We start from the raw sequence: 13,915 nt of genomic DNA on the forward strand, positions 1-13,915 counted from the left end.
CTCCAGTGGGATAAAGGCTTTGCTGTCTTACTTTATAACACCAGGATTTTATTTGAAGGGACATCTTTTATTTAGACATTTGTTGATTTTGTCTAGACAGAATTAAGGTGCCACTGGTTCACGTGCCTTTTGCAGCACCTAAATACAGGGGTTTGCAGCCTTGCTATAGAAGGGTAAAACCTTTCACAGGTAAAATCTCTTTCAAAAGAAAAAAAAGATTTATTTATTTACAAAGATATGCTGTAATTCAGAACACCTGTATTTGTCCAAATCCAAAAGTCATCTAGTATAGGTATCAGTTGGAAAAACTGTGCTTAAGTCTGATGGAATATGGACTAAATGTGATAATGCATTATTTTCAGATTGTCCAGTAGAAGGTAATATAGCTTGACTATGTGCAAAGAAATTAAAATATGAAATTTAAAAATACTTTAATTGCTTCATTGTTTGCATTCTATGAAATGTTTGACAAACATCCCGCTAAAAGTGTTCTGTGGGTGTGTGCCACGTCTGATCCTGTGGTCAGGGCACCCATTCTTCGTGGAAGTATCATCTGGTATGTAGAGCTAAGTACCTGAATGTTGTTTGTATTTCATCTTTTGAATGATGTAAAGGCCAGCACTACTGCAACCTTTTCTTGGGTTGCCCTGAGCATGGTCAAAATGTCATGTGCTGGCCGCAGGAGTTATTAAAACACACTGTGAGATGCTCACCATGCTTTCCCAATGAGTTTAAGCTGGTATAAATGAGCGCTGCAACTGAGAGTTGCACCTTATCCCTATGACCATAAATTTTCCTGCCACAGTTCTACCCAAATGTTTGTGCAGCTGTTTAATGAAGCAGATAACATTAAAACTCTCTCTTGTTCTTCCTTGCCCTCCGCAATACTTTTTAACATGGATCAATTTCCTCCTCTCCCTTTGCAGATATGCTAATGCCACAGGAGAGGGGAGGAGTGGTGGCAGGAATCCCTGGCCAAGGGTGGCTCCCCAGGGACATGGCCGCCTTTGGTGGGTGGGCTTGGGCAGCAGCTGGGCTGTTCCCTCTCTCTTGCTCAGGGCAAGAGAATTATGAGATACCTGTGAGACACCAATTATGAGACATTCGGTCTCTCTGCTCCTACTTAAACTAGGAGCAGAAGAATAAAAAGGATTTTGCTTGCCTGTCCTTGCAACAGTCTGGTTGTAATTGAGGACTTGATGAACACTTGTTTCCTGTCCCATTCCATTCACCTAACCTAGTTTTAAGGAAATTACCCTGTGTTGTGGCTGGAATGTCTTCACAGGTGATGTCAGTAGAAATGCGTGCAGCTTGGGTGTGCATTGGACAGATCTACCTATCTAGTTGGTATTTAAAAATACTAATAATTGTAGTTCAGGAGCACATGGATGGTATTTCCAACAAAGCACGGCTGAGTAGAAAGTAGATACAGAGGAAGAAGCTATTTTAGATGACTGAGGCTATCAAATGTGGAGGTAGGTGCTTAATCACACTTTCCCTATAGAATTTTTGTTTTCTCAATAAAGGTTTCTTAAAATTCCCGTTACCCTCTTTGATATGCCATGTGGTGACCCTTTAGGAAAACTGTTAACTGTCCTTTTGAGAAACCCCAGGGTAGCAATACTGGATCATGCTGTCACAGAAAGCACTTTATATGGAGTTGAATGTTGATATCATGGGAAAAACTGAAATCCTGGGTGTTTCTCTTATTTTGTCTCTGACAGAGTAAGGGCATTTTGACATCTGAAAGCCTTTGGGGTTTTTATATTCGGGCTCTTTCAATTTTTTTTAATTTAAGGTAGACAAGGTAGGATGGATAAAGGACTTGATGATGTTAATTAAGCAGTTGGAACATATTAGAAAAAAGAAATTAATTTGCCTCCCCTCTCACAACACTAGCATTATACATAGTCAGTGAGAAGATTGTTTATGCTTCTGTTCATCCAGAGCTGGAAGAATCTAGTGACCATTTCTGCTTCTTTGTGAAAAAATGTTCTCAGTTACAAAATGGACTGTCAAAAATACATTAAAGAATACAGCTTTTATATTGTAACTAATAGTGGCCTGGCCTTGGATTTGCTTGCAAACCTATAGATCAAAAAATTCTCATACGTATAAACAACATTCATAAGTAGTAGCTGAAAGATAAAAGGCAGTATTGTGGTCAAAGAAACAGCACATTTTTTCCCGTGACATAATCACTGAGGTTTTTTGAAATTCTGAAAGTTCTCAAGAAACGTTAACTGCCTTTTCCTCCCCTGTATAAAGTATCAGTGCATATTGTTGTATTGTCACTATTCAAAGTGACAGATGATGTTAAGCTTAAAAACATCAGTGTTTCCAGCTCATACAGCCCATTTTAATGAATTTTTTAATGCCTGATATATTCCTTAAGCATATCTTAATGGAGTTACATTTCAACATTTCAAGTAGCAGTTCCAAAATACTTTATCTAGGGTGAAGATCTCAATGTATTTTCCAGAAAAAATACTGATGCTGAGTAATTCTTTGGTTTTTGGTTGGTTTTTTTTGCTTATTCCTAAGTAAATAAGCTGTTGTTTGGAGAAGGCTAAATTTGTTAAACAAGAGTCAAAGGATAAGTATGGTCCTTTAGTGCAAAGAAGTATTACAAAATCTGTATGGACCTAGCTGGTGCACAAGTGACAATTCAATTTGAATTTTCAGACAAAATGTTCTAGGGAGAGAAGACCTGAATAACAGAAGTAAACAAACAAGTTGGCTTTCAACTGTATTTTAACCCTGAAATACAATTTTAAAATATCCTGAAGAAGAAAACTTGATCACAGGTTTACTTTTCTTCCTCTGGTCAGTGTTTAATAGCTGTAGGGAAGGGCCGTAGTGCCCTCAAGTGAGAAAAACTCACTTGTATGCTGCCCACTACGTGCTCTGCTTCTCTTGTGTTGTTCTCTGCTGTAACAGGGATTGCAGTTGAGCCAAAATACATAAATGACAGGAAATGAGACTGTTTAGATTGTACTGTGACCTCATTCACATGACTATGTGCCACCTCAACCACTTTTGGAATCACTGTTAATTCAGTATAAGAGGAAACTGGTCTGCAGTGATAGGGATTTGCAGGGTACCAAACTGCCATCAAGGCCTCTTCTGCTAGAAGAACCTGTTATTTGATGCTAGACTGTCCTTCTGTTGGCTTCATAAAACCAAGCATTAAGACTGGCAGGTTGCTGCTAAATCTGTCTCATCCTTCTGAATATCTGTACACCAAATCATGGTCATTATTCATGCTTTAATCAGCTGTTTCTGCAGCAAGAGGGCACTTCATCCCCTTTCATCTTTAGGATTCACCTGTCAGGTGATTAGGGGGATTTGTGTCTGACAGCTAAGTAATCTAATTATATTTGCCTTGCAGAAATAGTGGGTTCAAGATTCTGTGTGCTTTGTTGATATGTTCTGTTATGTGTTGGGAGTCAACCTAGGCTCGGAGTCAGGAAATCTGAACTCTGTTTCCACCATGTGTTTCTTATGTGACAGGACTAAGCAAGTCAGAGTGGTATCTACAGAGAAATGTAAGTGGAACAAGGCTGGCTGCCACCATCTAGAAATGAGATTTATGGTAATCAGCATGCTGGAGGAGGATAGTGGGAAAATGAAACGGTACTCTTCAGGAGTGTCTCTGAACCACCAGGCTAGAGATAGAAAGGCAGAGGGCAGTATGCTACCCTTTTTTCTGATGCTGAAACCATTCTGCAGCCAAGAAGTCAAGATATATTGGGCTAGAGAGAAAACGCAGACCTTCACTTGTCTTTGCCGCCTGGCGATTAAGATACTGCTGAGAGGGGGTCATTATAGGCCTTCTGGTTCATGCTCTATGTGACTTTTTATTGCAAACATTGTTGACAAAATGACAGAGTTAGGCAAATGGAGAGAGAAAGTTCATGCTGGGAGATGTCAGGGGGTGCTGGCAGGCTCGAGGATCCTGCTCTTGGATTTGGAATGTGTAAAGTCCCAAAAAGTCCTTCATGTTCTAAATCTTGTTTTGTGGCTGTGTCCCAAAGGGGTAAGATTGCCTTGCTTCTTGGCAACATTGAACCTGATATGTAGGAATGAATTGGGTAAAAGACTAAATAATGTGGGAGCTGGAGTTGTATATCAGTATTTTTCAGCATAGATCAATGTGTCTAAAAGGGCTTGGAGAGCATATTTTCTCTGAAATAGAATTCTTATATACCATCTTCTTATATAAAGGAAGAACAGAGGAGGAGGAAGGATTATATGGAAATCTTCAGTTCAGCCCAATTAAAGTATTCTTTGCTCCCATGTTTCCTTTTTTAGAAGTGAAGGAGGTTTTGATAAAGTATGCCGGGCCTTCAACTGGAAAAGAGACAGAAATACCCTATAGTAACTAGTCTCTGAGAAGAAAAGTCTATGCTACAAAGATGTGTGTTGGATCAGCAAGAATTTAAATTGGGCTCGCTTCATTCTCCTAGCTAGTAAATTTGGCAGATATTTAGACCTGTGGGGGAGTACAAGTGGTGTAAAACTGTTGGAGAGTCAAAAGGAAAGTTCTTGGCTCATACGGGAGGAGATGTGTCTTGTCTTCCATTTCTCTTTTCTTGTCAGAAAAATTGGTAACTGTGATAATATTACTTGATCTGGGATATAAAGTGGATATAAATATTTCTTCCTCTCCTTATCACGGAATTCTGGGACAACTTTGCTCGTTCCACAATAAATGATCTTTGAATCTTGCAGGTCACGGTGATCTTTCAGTACACTCCATGTGCTACATCATTTTGCACTGTTCTTCATCTATCAGTAGACCTGTCAGGAGTCCAGTTTCTCGGGTTTTTTGCTCAGGGTATTTCTATATGGGCAAAAAGAGTCATGTCTTCAGCCGCTTTGCTCCTTGTGCTTTTTACCTTCTCTCCTGAATGAATTGCAACTCTTGCAAACACTGCTTCCCAACCTGTCTTCTAGCTCCCAACAGAAGTACATGGATGGTATCCTCTTTTCTATTCCTAAGGAACAGAAAAGCTTCCCCATGCTGATTTATCGCCCCTGCAGGCATTCTTTCTGAATGAGCAGATGAATGAATGTTTTCAATCATGGCACTTGCATCTGCTTCTGTAAATTAAGAAATTACATTGCAGCATGCCCTTCCCACTGGGATACACTAGTTCCTTCCACTTTGCCCATGATTCTTTTGCTGTGACTTTTAGCTTGTTAAATTTTAGCTTGTTGTGGGTTTATCTGGGTTTTGGTTCCATGGCATAAGACCAATGATTCATGTATGATAAAGCAATTACCAAATGCTTTCCTTTTAATTAATAATTCTTGAATAACAATTCCATTTTAAGAAAGGAAAAACTCCCCTAAAATAAAGTTTCTGGATATTCCTTTAGTAAGCATTCCTTTCTGAGTTAAATAGCAGTGCAGTTTAGAGTATGTGCTTTCATAATTTTCCGAACAAATTTATGAAGCAGAACTGTGAATAAAGGTTTGATCGTGAATGAGCACGTACTGAGATGTGCAGCTATCTTGAACTGCTCTGTTTGCCTCTGAACCAAAAGCTGTCTTCCCAGTCTTGCTTTCATCTGAAGGCATTCTGTGCTTTTATCTGTGTGAATGGACATTAGCTTCACAATCGTCATCGTATCTTTTCCAGTCCAGTTTTCACTGCTTTCCAGCTACATCTCAGGGCCAGCTCTTCACCGTCATCCTTCTTGACTTTAAGCTTCTTCAGCACAGCCAGGTCGTGCTCTTTCCTTAGTTTTGCCCTCTTCTGCTTTGCGGGAATCTGTCTTCTATTTTTCTCCCTAATTGCTGCTTTGGATAATGCTCCTTGTCTCTCATTCCTACCTCATCAAAGAAGTTGGGAAGTTCTGTAGAGTTTTGTTGTTGATCTCTCTTCCCCAGCAGTGCATGAACTGCAGATTGTAAGTAGAGTTTTAAGGTCATCAGAAGGTCAGTTGTTTCTGCTGCCCTCTGCAAGTTAAATTGGACACTTTGGGGTATTGCAATTCTTGGTTTGTCTTACTTGTCAACGCAAATTCTGTGACTGTCTTGTCAACTCTCAAAACCACCTCTCTTCCAGAGGTGCTCTTTTTGCCAGCCTAAGATCCTAGTGTGTGTATTTTACTCCTTTTTATAGATAAGTTTTGACACATTCAGTGTACAGAATTGCTAATATGGAGCTCTTCGTATTCTTTATACACCTTGAAATTTTCCAACTACTTCAAGTGCTGTACTCCTATTGCTTCTCATATTGACCAGTGTTTTCCTCATGGTCCCCAAGAGGTTCTCAGTGCCTTCAAGACTAAATCGTAGCTTTCTTGTCTCTTAGCTTTTACTCAGAAGACCACTGGAGTATGGAGGAGGTTTTGTGGTGTTTATGCATACCTTACCAGCAAAGGATGTTGAGCTACAGCTAGGGCTTTTGCATACTCATATCTATATAAACAAGTAAGAATTACACTTAAGTCCTCAACTACACGTGGATGGGATTTTAAAGCTTGACAGCTTTCTTGACAGGGAGAAAAGCCAAGAGAGGAGATAGCATACATATAGTTACTGATGAAGATACATAAAGGTGAATATCACTAATTGTATTTTTATTTTGTTGGGGACAGATAATTTTTGTTTACTGTTCTTTCAGCTTACCTGTTTGAGGCTGATTATTGCTTATTGTAGTGCTCCTCTGTAAATTAGTTATTTTTGCTCAAAATAAACAAAAATGTGAAGCATTTAAAGAGATGTTGTCAACTTAAAAATCACACTTGGTACAGAATGACTGAAATGAATACTCTTTGTATGGACAGAAATCAAGGGGTTTTTCCCCCCAGTCTTCTTTCAGTTTTACTTTTGGTACTGAATAGCACCGTTCTTTAAGTAATTTCATCACATATTCAGTCCACCAATGAAACTTCTGTGAGTATTCCCCGAAACGGTGTTAAGGAGTTAATGTTTAAAAATGTTAGTAAACATTTTTTACAGGGAAAATTTGAGGATGACATTTTTATGAATTCTTTATAATTTAAAAAAAAAAAGCTGACAAACCCCCCCACAGACAAACCTAAGTATACTTTAATTTGCCTCTGTTTCTTTACTGTCTTTTTTCAATTCCTATATTTTGTATTTCCATTACAGTTTTTTATGTTGTCCAACTTCAAATTTTAATTGAACCTGCAAATTTTAAAGGAGAATCATTTTTTTTTTTCAGAGTGTTGGGAAGAAATTACCTCCAGCCACAGCAACTCAGGAGCCAACAAAAATAGAAGTGGACAGCAGAACAAAAAGTAGGTTTCATAGTTTTTTCTTCTTTGCACTTTGTGCTATTAAGCCTCTTAAAAGCAAGCTGAACACTTTTCTCTGGTTTTGGCTAAAAGCGTGTCCTGTATATATGAAAAGCGATGATGCAGATATATTTAGGATAAACTTTTAAGTAGGTGGTACGTAGACAGAATGCTTTGATTCTCAGAATCCTCTGAATTGTTTTTGCTCTGATAATCCTACCTCGAGTTTTCTGCCACCAAAAATCAAATTAAATTGCATGATCAGCTTTCAGCCTTGAGGTTACTTCAGAATTAATCAGAGTTGAGTAAGATCCAGCTTCAGGCTGTAACTTGTAGGTGGGTCATAGAAAAATATTCCTGGTTGTGAGTGCCCTTACTTTTTCCTCTTTTTTCTTTCTTTATGTAGCAGAAATAATCTGTGTGGGTGGTATAGTTTTATGGGGAATTAACAGCGTCCAAGAACTTCAGTTCTGTTTTTTCAATACTTTGTAAACAAAAGACAATAATTAAATATTTTAGGCATGTCTCAGTGCTAGGGAGGCATACGTAGCTACCTTACCAAATACCTTACATACATATTCCCTATCTTTTGATTTTATTTCTATAAAGTTACAACTAAATGTTATGGATTCTGGTAGAAAAGAATACAAAGAAAAAGAACATAGCCATACCTTAGAAAAAAAATTGAGTATAATATAAAGTGTTGAGTTTTTAAGTCTTGCACAGTCCTTCCTCCTTCCTTTTAAATAGTTAGCAGGTAACGTTTTGTCTCAGTACTGAAACACATACAGACATAGGAAGGCAAGCATCTGGAGCAGCAAAATAGGGGCGGTCTGAGAGAAGTGTGTGATTTTGACCTGCTTTACCACGTTTTCAGTTCAGAGTTGCAAAAGAGCCTAAAACAACTTTTAGCGAGTCACTGTCCATTAGCTACATCACACTAATTGACTTGCTACATCCTCTTACCTTGTTCCCCTTGTGACACAAGGCTGTTAATGGGAAGTACTGCAAGAACTCAATTGCCCTGAGTAAGTGAGAAGTTGAAATACCAAAAGATGTGCAAAATGGTAATGACAGGCTCCTGAATGAAAGTGTTTTGGAATTACCTTTCCTAACCTGCAGCTGGAGCAGGCTAAGCTGACCTGAGGGTAGGTGCCATCAAAAGGGGTGATCCCATGGGCTTTCCCACCTGCAACACTAACCCTTGTGTGGTAAGCCAGGCTGGGAAACAGCTGCCTCTGTCCACATCAGCTTATACTTCTGACATAAAACTGCTCACTAAATCACATCCCAGGGTACTGGGCTTTCATACTTTTCCCACTTATAAACAAATGTGGAAACCTTCTGAACAGTGGTTAGAGAACTGTACATTCTACAGTGACACACTGAGCTCTGGTTGACACAGACGCACTTCTCCATCAACACTTTCAGGGTCTGGTTGGTTCTTCTTTCACCTATTTGTCACTTCCCTTGGATACGCCTTTTTGGTTAGAAAATCCTTCTTCTTTTGTTGCCATCTGTTTTCACCATGATTGTGTGCAAACGTTCAACATCCCTTTCGCCAGAACTAGTGAGGAGGATGAGCTACTTATTTGTACAATGTATTTGCATGTTCTGTGAATTTTACCTCAACTTTATTATTTGGGATGTTTTATCTTTCCTGGAATCTCGGGTGCCTCAGTAGAATTTTAGACATCTCTGTTCTTGCTTGGGAAAGAGAAACACATGTATAGGAAGGTCTGATATAATGTAATTACACGTAGTTGTCTGAGCCTCAAATGGCATCACAGGAGCTACTTTTCAATCAGTTGAAGTTGTCCTTCATTTAAATTGAAAAACCTTTCAGTGAAAATTAAACATACTTTATTCTAGTTTGGTTTTTGATATAGGCAGAGGAATAATTTTATTGTAATACAGTTAATGTCTGATAGCCAGACATGAGCAGTATGATCAGAGTCTGGCATAGAACTATGATCTATCTAGTATTGGTCATTTCTCCAAAATCTAATTTTTGTTTTCTCCTAAAAACTTACCGAAAACGAGCTTGAAAAAGCATTGAATGCAGGGAAGTTTGCAGTCTCAGAAAACTGATGAATGTCCTAATTACAGTGTTCAGCATAAAAGTATCATTACACCTTGGACCTCAGCTACTTTCACTTTTGCCTCGGATGGTAGGGTCCCAGTCTTCCTTGGAGTCTGTAACTGCTGAACAAAACAGATACTGTGCCCTTCTCCAAAGAAGTAGCAAGAAGTAGAAGATCCATAGATTGAGCTCAGTATGGAGAGGGGGCTTTTGGATATGTGATTTAGATTCCCTTGGGATTACTGCTGGAGAGGTCTGCTGCGAGCAAGAGAGAAATTACATTCGTAGAAGAATAATACAGTTTTTCATCTTTCACATATTTCTTTCCATGACTGATGCTGTTATTCCGTAGTCTCAACTGGATAAAAAATGCAGTTGTACTGTGAAAGAGCCCACTGAGAGAGGAAAAGGGGAGCAATATCATCTTCCGTCTGTGCCCACAGGGGCTTCAGCATGGAGTGATTGTTGCTGACTCTTTTCACATCTTGATTTGAGTCTGCTTTTTTCCTATAGTTTTCTGATGCAACAGGGCAGTGATTTGCAGCAAGGCACTTGATGTGCTTACCATTTGCTCTTAGTACATGCGAGATGGCCTAAGTTCTGCAATGGGATGAGTTGGTCAGAACAAGAGACAGAGCAGTATGTTAGAATCATAGAATCATAGAATTGTTGAGGTTGGAAGGGACCTTTAAGATCATCGAGTCCAACCTTTAGCCTACCCTGACAAGAGCCACTTCTAAACCATGTCCCTAAGTGCCCCATCTACCCTTTTTTTAAACACCTCCAGAGATGGCGAATCCACCACCTCCCTGGGCAGCCTATTCAAATGTTTAATAACCCTTTCAGTGAAAAAATGTCTCCTAATATCTAATCTAAACCTCCCCTGATGTAACTTGAACCCATTTCCCCTTGTCCTATCACTTGTCACCAGGGAGAAGAGGTCAGCCCCCATCTCTCTACAACCTCCTTTCAGGTAGTTGTAGAGGGTGATAAGGTCTCCCCCTCAGCCTCTTCTTCTCCAGGCTAAACAACCCCAGCTCCCTCAGTCGTTCTTCATAAGGTTTGTCCTCCAGACCCCTCACCAGCTTTGTAGCCCTTCTCTGGACACGCTCCAACACCTCAATGTCCCTCTTGTAGCGAGGGGCCCAAAACTGAACGCAGTACTCGAGGTGGGGCCTCACCAGTGCGGAGTACAGGGGGATGATCACTTCCCTAGTCCGGCTCACCACACTATTCCTGATACAGGCTAGGATGCTGTTGGCCTTCTTGGCCACCTGGGCACACTGCTGGCTCATATTCAGCCGGCAGTCAACCAACACTCCCAAGTCCTTTTCTGTCGGGCTGCTTTCAAGCCACTCTGCCCCAATCCTGTAGCGCTGCATGGGGTTGTTGTGTCCCAAGTGCAGGACCCGGCATTTGGCCTTGTTGAACCTCATACCATTGGTCTCAGCCTATCGGTCCAGCCTGTCCAGATCCCTCTGCAGAGCCAACCTACCCTCAAGCAGATCAACACGCCCGCCCAGCTTAGTGTCATCTGCAAACTTACTGAGGGTGCATTCGATCCCTTCATCCAGATCATTGATAAAGAGAACCGGCCCCAGCACCGAACCCTGGGGGACACCACTTGTGACTGGACACCAACTGGATTTAACTCCATTTACCACCACTCTCTGGGCACGGCCATCCAGCCAGTTTTTTACCCAGCGAAGAGTACACCTGTCCAGGCCATGAGCAGCCAGTTTCTCCAGGAGAATGCTGTGGGAAACAGTGTCAAAAGCTTTGCAAAAATCCAAGTAGATAACATCCACAGCTTTTCCCTCATCCACTAAGTGGGTCACCTTATCATAGAAGGATATTAGGTTTGATAGGCATGACCTGCCCTTCACAAACCCATGCTGACTGGGCCTGATCACCCTGTTCTCCTGCATGTGCCGTGTAATGGTACTGAGGAGGATCTGTTCCATGACCTTCCCAGGCACCAAGGTCAGACTGACTGGCCTGTAGTTCCCCGGATCCTCCTTCCGGCCCTTCTTGTGGATGGGTGTCACATTTGCTAACCTCCAGTCAGCATCAGTCACATTTGCTAACCTCCAGTTCTGCATCTCCCAACAATATGCTATGTAAATCTCTCTCAAAATTGGGCTTAAGATTTTGGGGAATAAACAGATGACTCTTCAGGGCCAAAGAGGACTTTTTGCTCGAAGGGAGAGCACAGTGAAGCACAAATCCTTACATAGCTTGAGTGTTCCCTTGGAAAACACCGCTAACCTTTCAGGAATGAAAGAATGCATCTTTGAAGAGAAGAGGGGAGAGCTGTGTGGTTTAGTTTTTTGGAAGCCCTAGACTTACAGGGGAATTATTCTGCTGTTGAATTTCCATCTCTCTTAGGTAGCTGGGATGGCACATGCATACGTGTGTGTTCATAATTCTATCTCTGAGGTGAGATTTATTTTTTTTCTATGAATTAGCTTGCTTTTAGTTCAAGTGGCTTGCGGTGAAAAAGCTATATTGTAGAAAATTCATATGCATTTTTAAGTAGCTCTGTTGGGTTCTAAAATTTAGCAAAGCAAAAACATCCACGATGACTGAGAGCGCTACTGCGAATTACTGAGATTGCAAAAATGGAGTATAAATAAACAGATAACAAAACAGCAAAGGCAGTAAGTCGCAGAATGCATTGATCACAGCACTTAATTTGATTGCTCCACTCACTGACTATTTACTGTTTGTGTTAACCTATTGCCTAATAGGAATACCAAAATTCTATCAAGCGACTAATCTTTTTGCATGATGGTAGAAGGTATAAGGAGTAGCTGAATCTAGATTAATGGGGCCCTAATTAGTTCTGTTTCTATTTTTTGTTTGATGAGGTGCTGTTTTGACAGTTTGTGAAGTTCAGTGAAAATATTTATTAGTGCAATCCATTTATGAATCTTGAGTGTAGCAATTAATTGTAAAACCAAATTCTGCTGAATGTAGTGTTTGGATTTTTTTCATCTGGTTTGTGGTTTTGGTAACGATGTAATTTTTCACTAGATTTTATACATTTTATGTCATTTCACAAACATTCTATGAGTGATAGTTAAAGAGGGGAAGCTTAAGCTCAAGGAATACTACTTTAATGCTGCTTGTTTTCTTACTTAGTTTGTGTCCATATCAAGGGGGAAATATTTAAGCCTCAAAAATCAACTATACAGGTTTGTTGTTTGTTTTACTAAAAATAAATAAATAACCAATTTCTGAAAAGTTAGAAGGGTGAATCCAGCTCAGTGGTTAGGTTATCTGAGATGGAGGAAATTTTGCCGTGGGGTGGAACTGTTCTTGCCTGACAAAGAGCAGAGGTAAGAGGAGGAAATTGTGTCATCCTGGCCTAAGAGGAAAGAGTCACTGTCCCCTGTGAAATTTAAGCTTGAAGGTATGTTTGTCTGTGGACTGCTTTCTTGAACATCACAGCTCAACCTAAGAGTGTGGCAGAAGAACCAATAGAAGAGACATGCTTCTAAAGTGAACAGGGTCCACTGATACAGTAAATGGGAGTTTGCTCAGTTCTGGTTTGAACAGTATAGTATTTAACCATTCTCTCAAAATACAAACAAATTAATTTACCTGATACAGTACTGCTGGACCCCAAGCCCTATAGAAGGTCTATACATTTATATCAGTGCTTTACACTGCAATTGTAAATACATATTGAGCCACTGAATTCTGTGGGCCAAATACAGTGCTTGCAACAGCCTAGGTAATGAAGCAGCTGTATTTTGCAGGAATGCTGTCTCTTGCTATTGTTCTCCTTCCTTGAGGCAATGATTTTTTGCAGGGCCTGAGACTGTATCAAATAGGCTGCATTTTGAACTCAGGACAGACTGTGGCACATAAGGTGCTGAACAGAGATGCATGTCAAGTACCCCCATAAAATACCCAGTTCTTTTTAGAGGATGGCCCCTTTATAGTAGTTAGGATGGTCCCGAGACGTTTTTCTCAATGAAGTGTGGGCAGTGACAGACTACTTGTGACAAATATCTAGTTCTTTGCTGCTGCTTTTTCTTCCAACTTCTGAGCTACGAGGACAATGCTGGGAAGGGGAATTGCATGTCACCCTGGGCCCCTGGAGTCTGTCAGAGAAGCTAGCAACAGCTTTGTCCTTCCTTACAAAGGACAGGACTAGGATGAATGTGGGCAGAGAAGTACTTATTGTTGTGTCATCATTGTACCTAGTCTACTTGGAACAGTACAATTCAAAAATCACAGGAGGTAGCCAAGGGTACATATTTCCAAATAGGATTGTACCTGGCCCAAACCCTCTTCAGTTCAGAATATGTCAGGCCAGAAGCTGAACATCCTGGGTTAGATCCAGCCTGTTTGAGATGTAGGATATGCTGTGAGATTTATCTGCTCACTCGGTTCCCTGTGCAATGCCTACAGCAGGTTGTTCTCCTTTGCTTGGGAGGAGCTGTGAGTTTGCAGGTAGAGACTCTGTGGTCTGACAGAGTAAATTATTGTTGAATTAATAAATGAGGACTGAAAAGCTCATTAATATCATCTTTTCTACTCCCTTGCC

The 13,915-nt window shown here is 40.4% G+C and overlaps 1 protein-coding gene across 8 annotated transcripts in view; it reads left to right on the forward strand.

Moving 5' to 3' along the window:
* The window catches only part of SH3KBP1 (SH3 domain containing kinase binding protein 1), a 232,978-nt gene that overhangs the window by 157,948 nt on the left and 61,115 nt on the right, over window positions 1-13,915 (forward strand). For all 8 annotated transcript variants that reach the window (XM_074605339.1, XM_074605346.1, XM_074605365.1 and 5 more), the window contains one exon: window positions 7,202-7,277. In XM_074605339.1, coding sequence (XP_074461440.1) covers window positions 7,202-7,277 — 76 coding nt within the window. The remainder of the gene's footprint in view (window positions 1-7,201; window positions 7,278-13,915) is intronic.

This window comes from Larus michahellis, chromosome 1 (assembly GCF_964199755.1).
Source record: "Larus michahellis chromosome 1, bLarMic1.1, whole genome shotgun sequence".
In the NCBI taxonomy this organism is placed as follows: Eukaryota; Metazoa; Chordata; class Aves; order Charadriiformes; family Laridae; genus Larus; species Larus michahellis.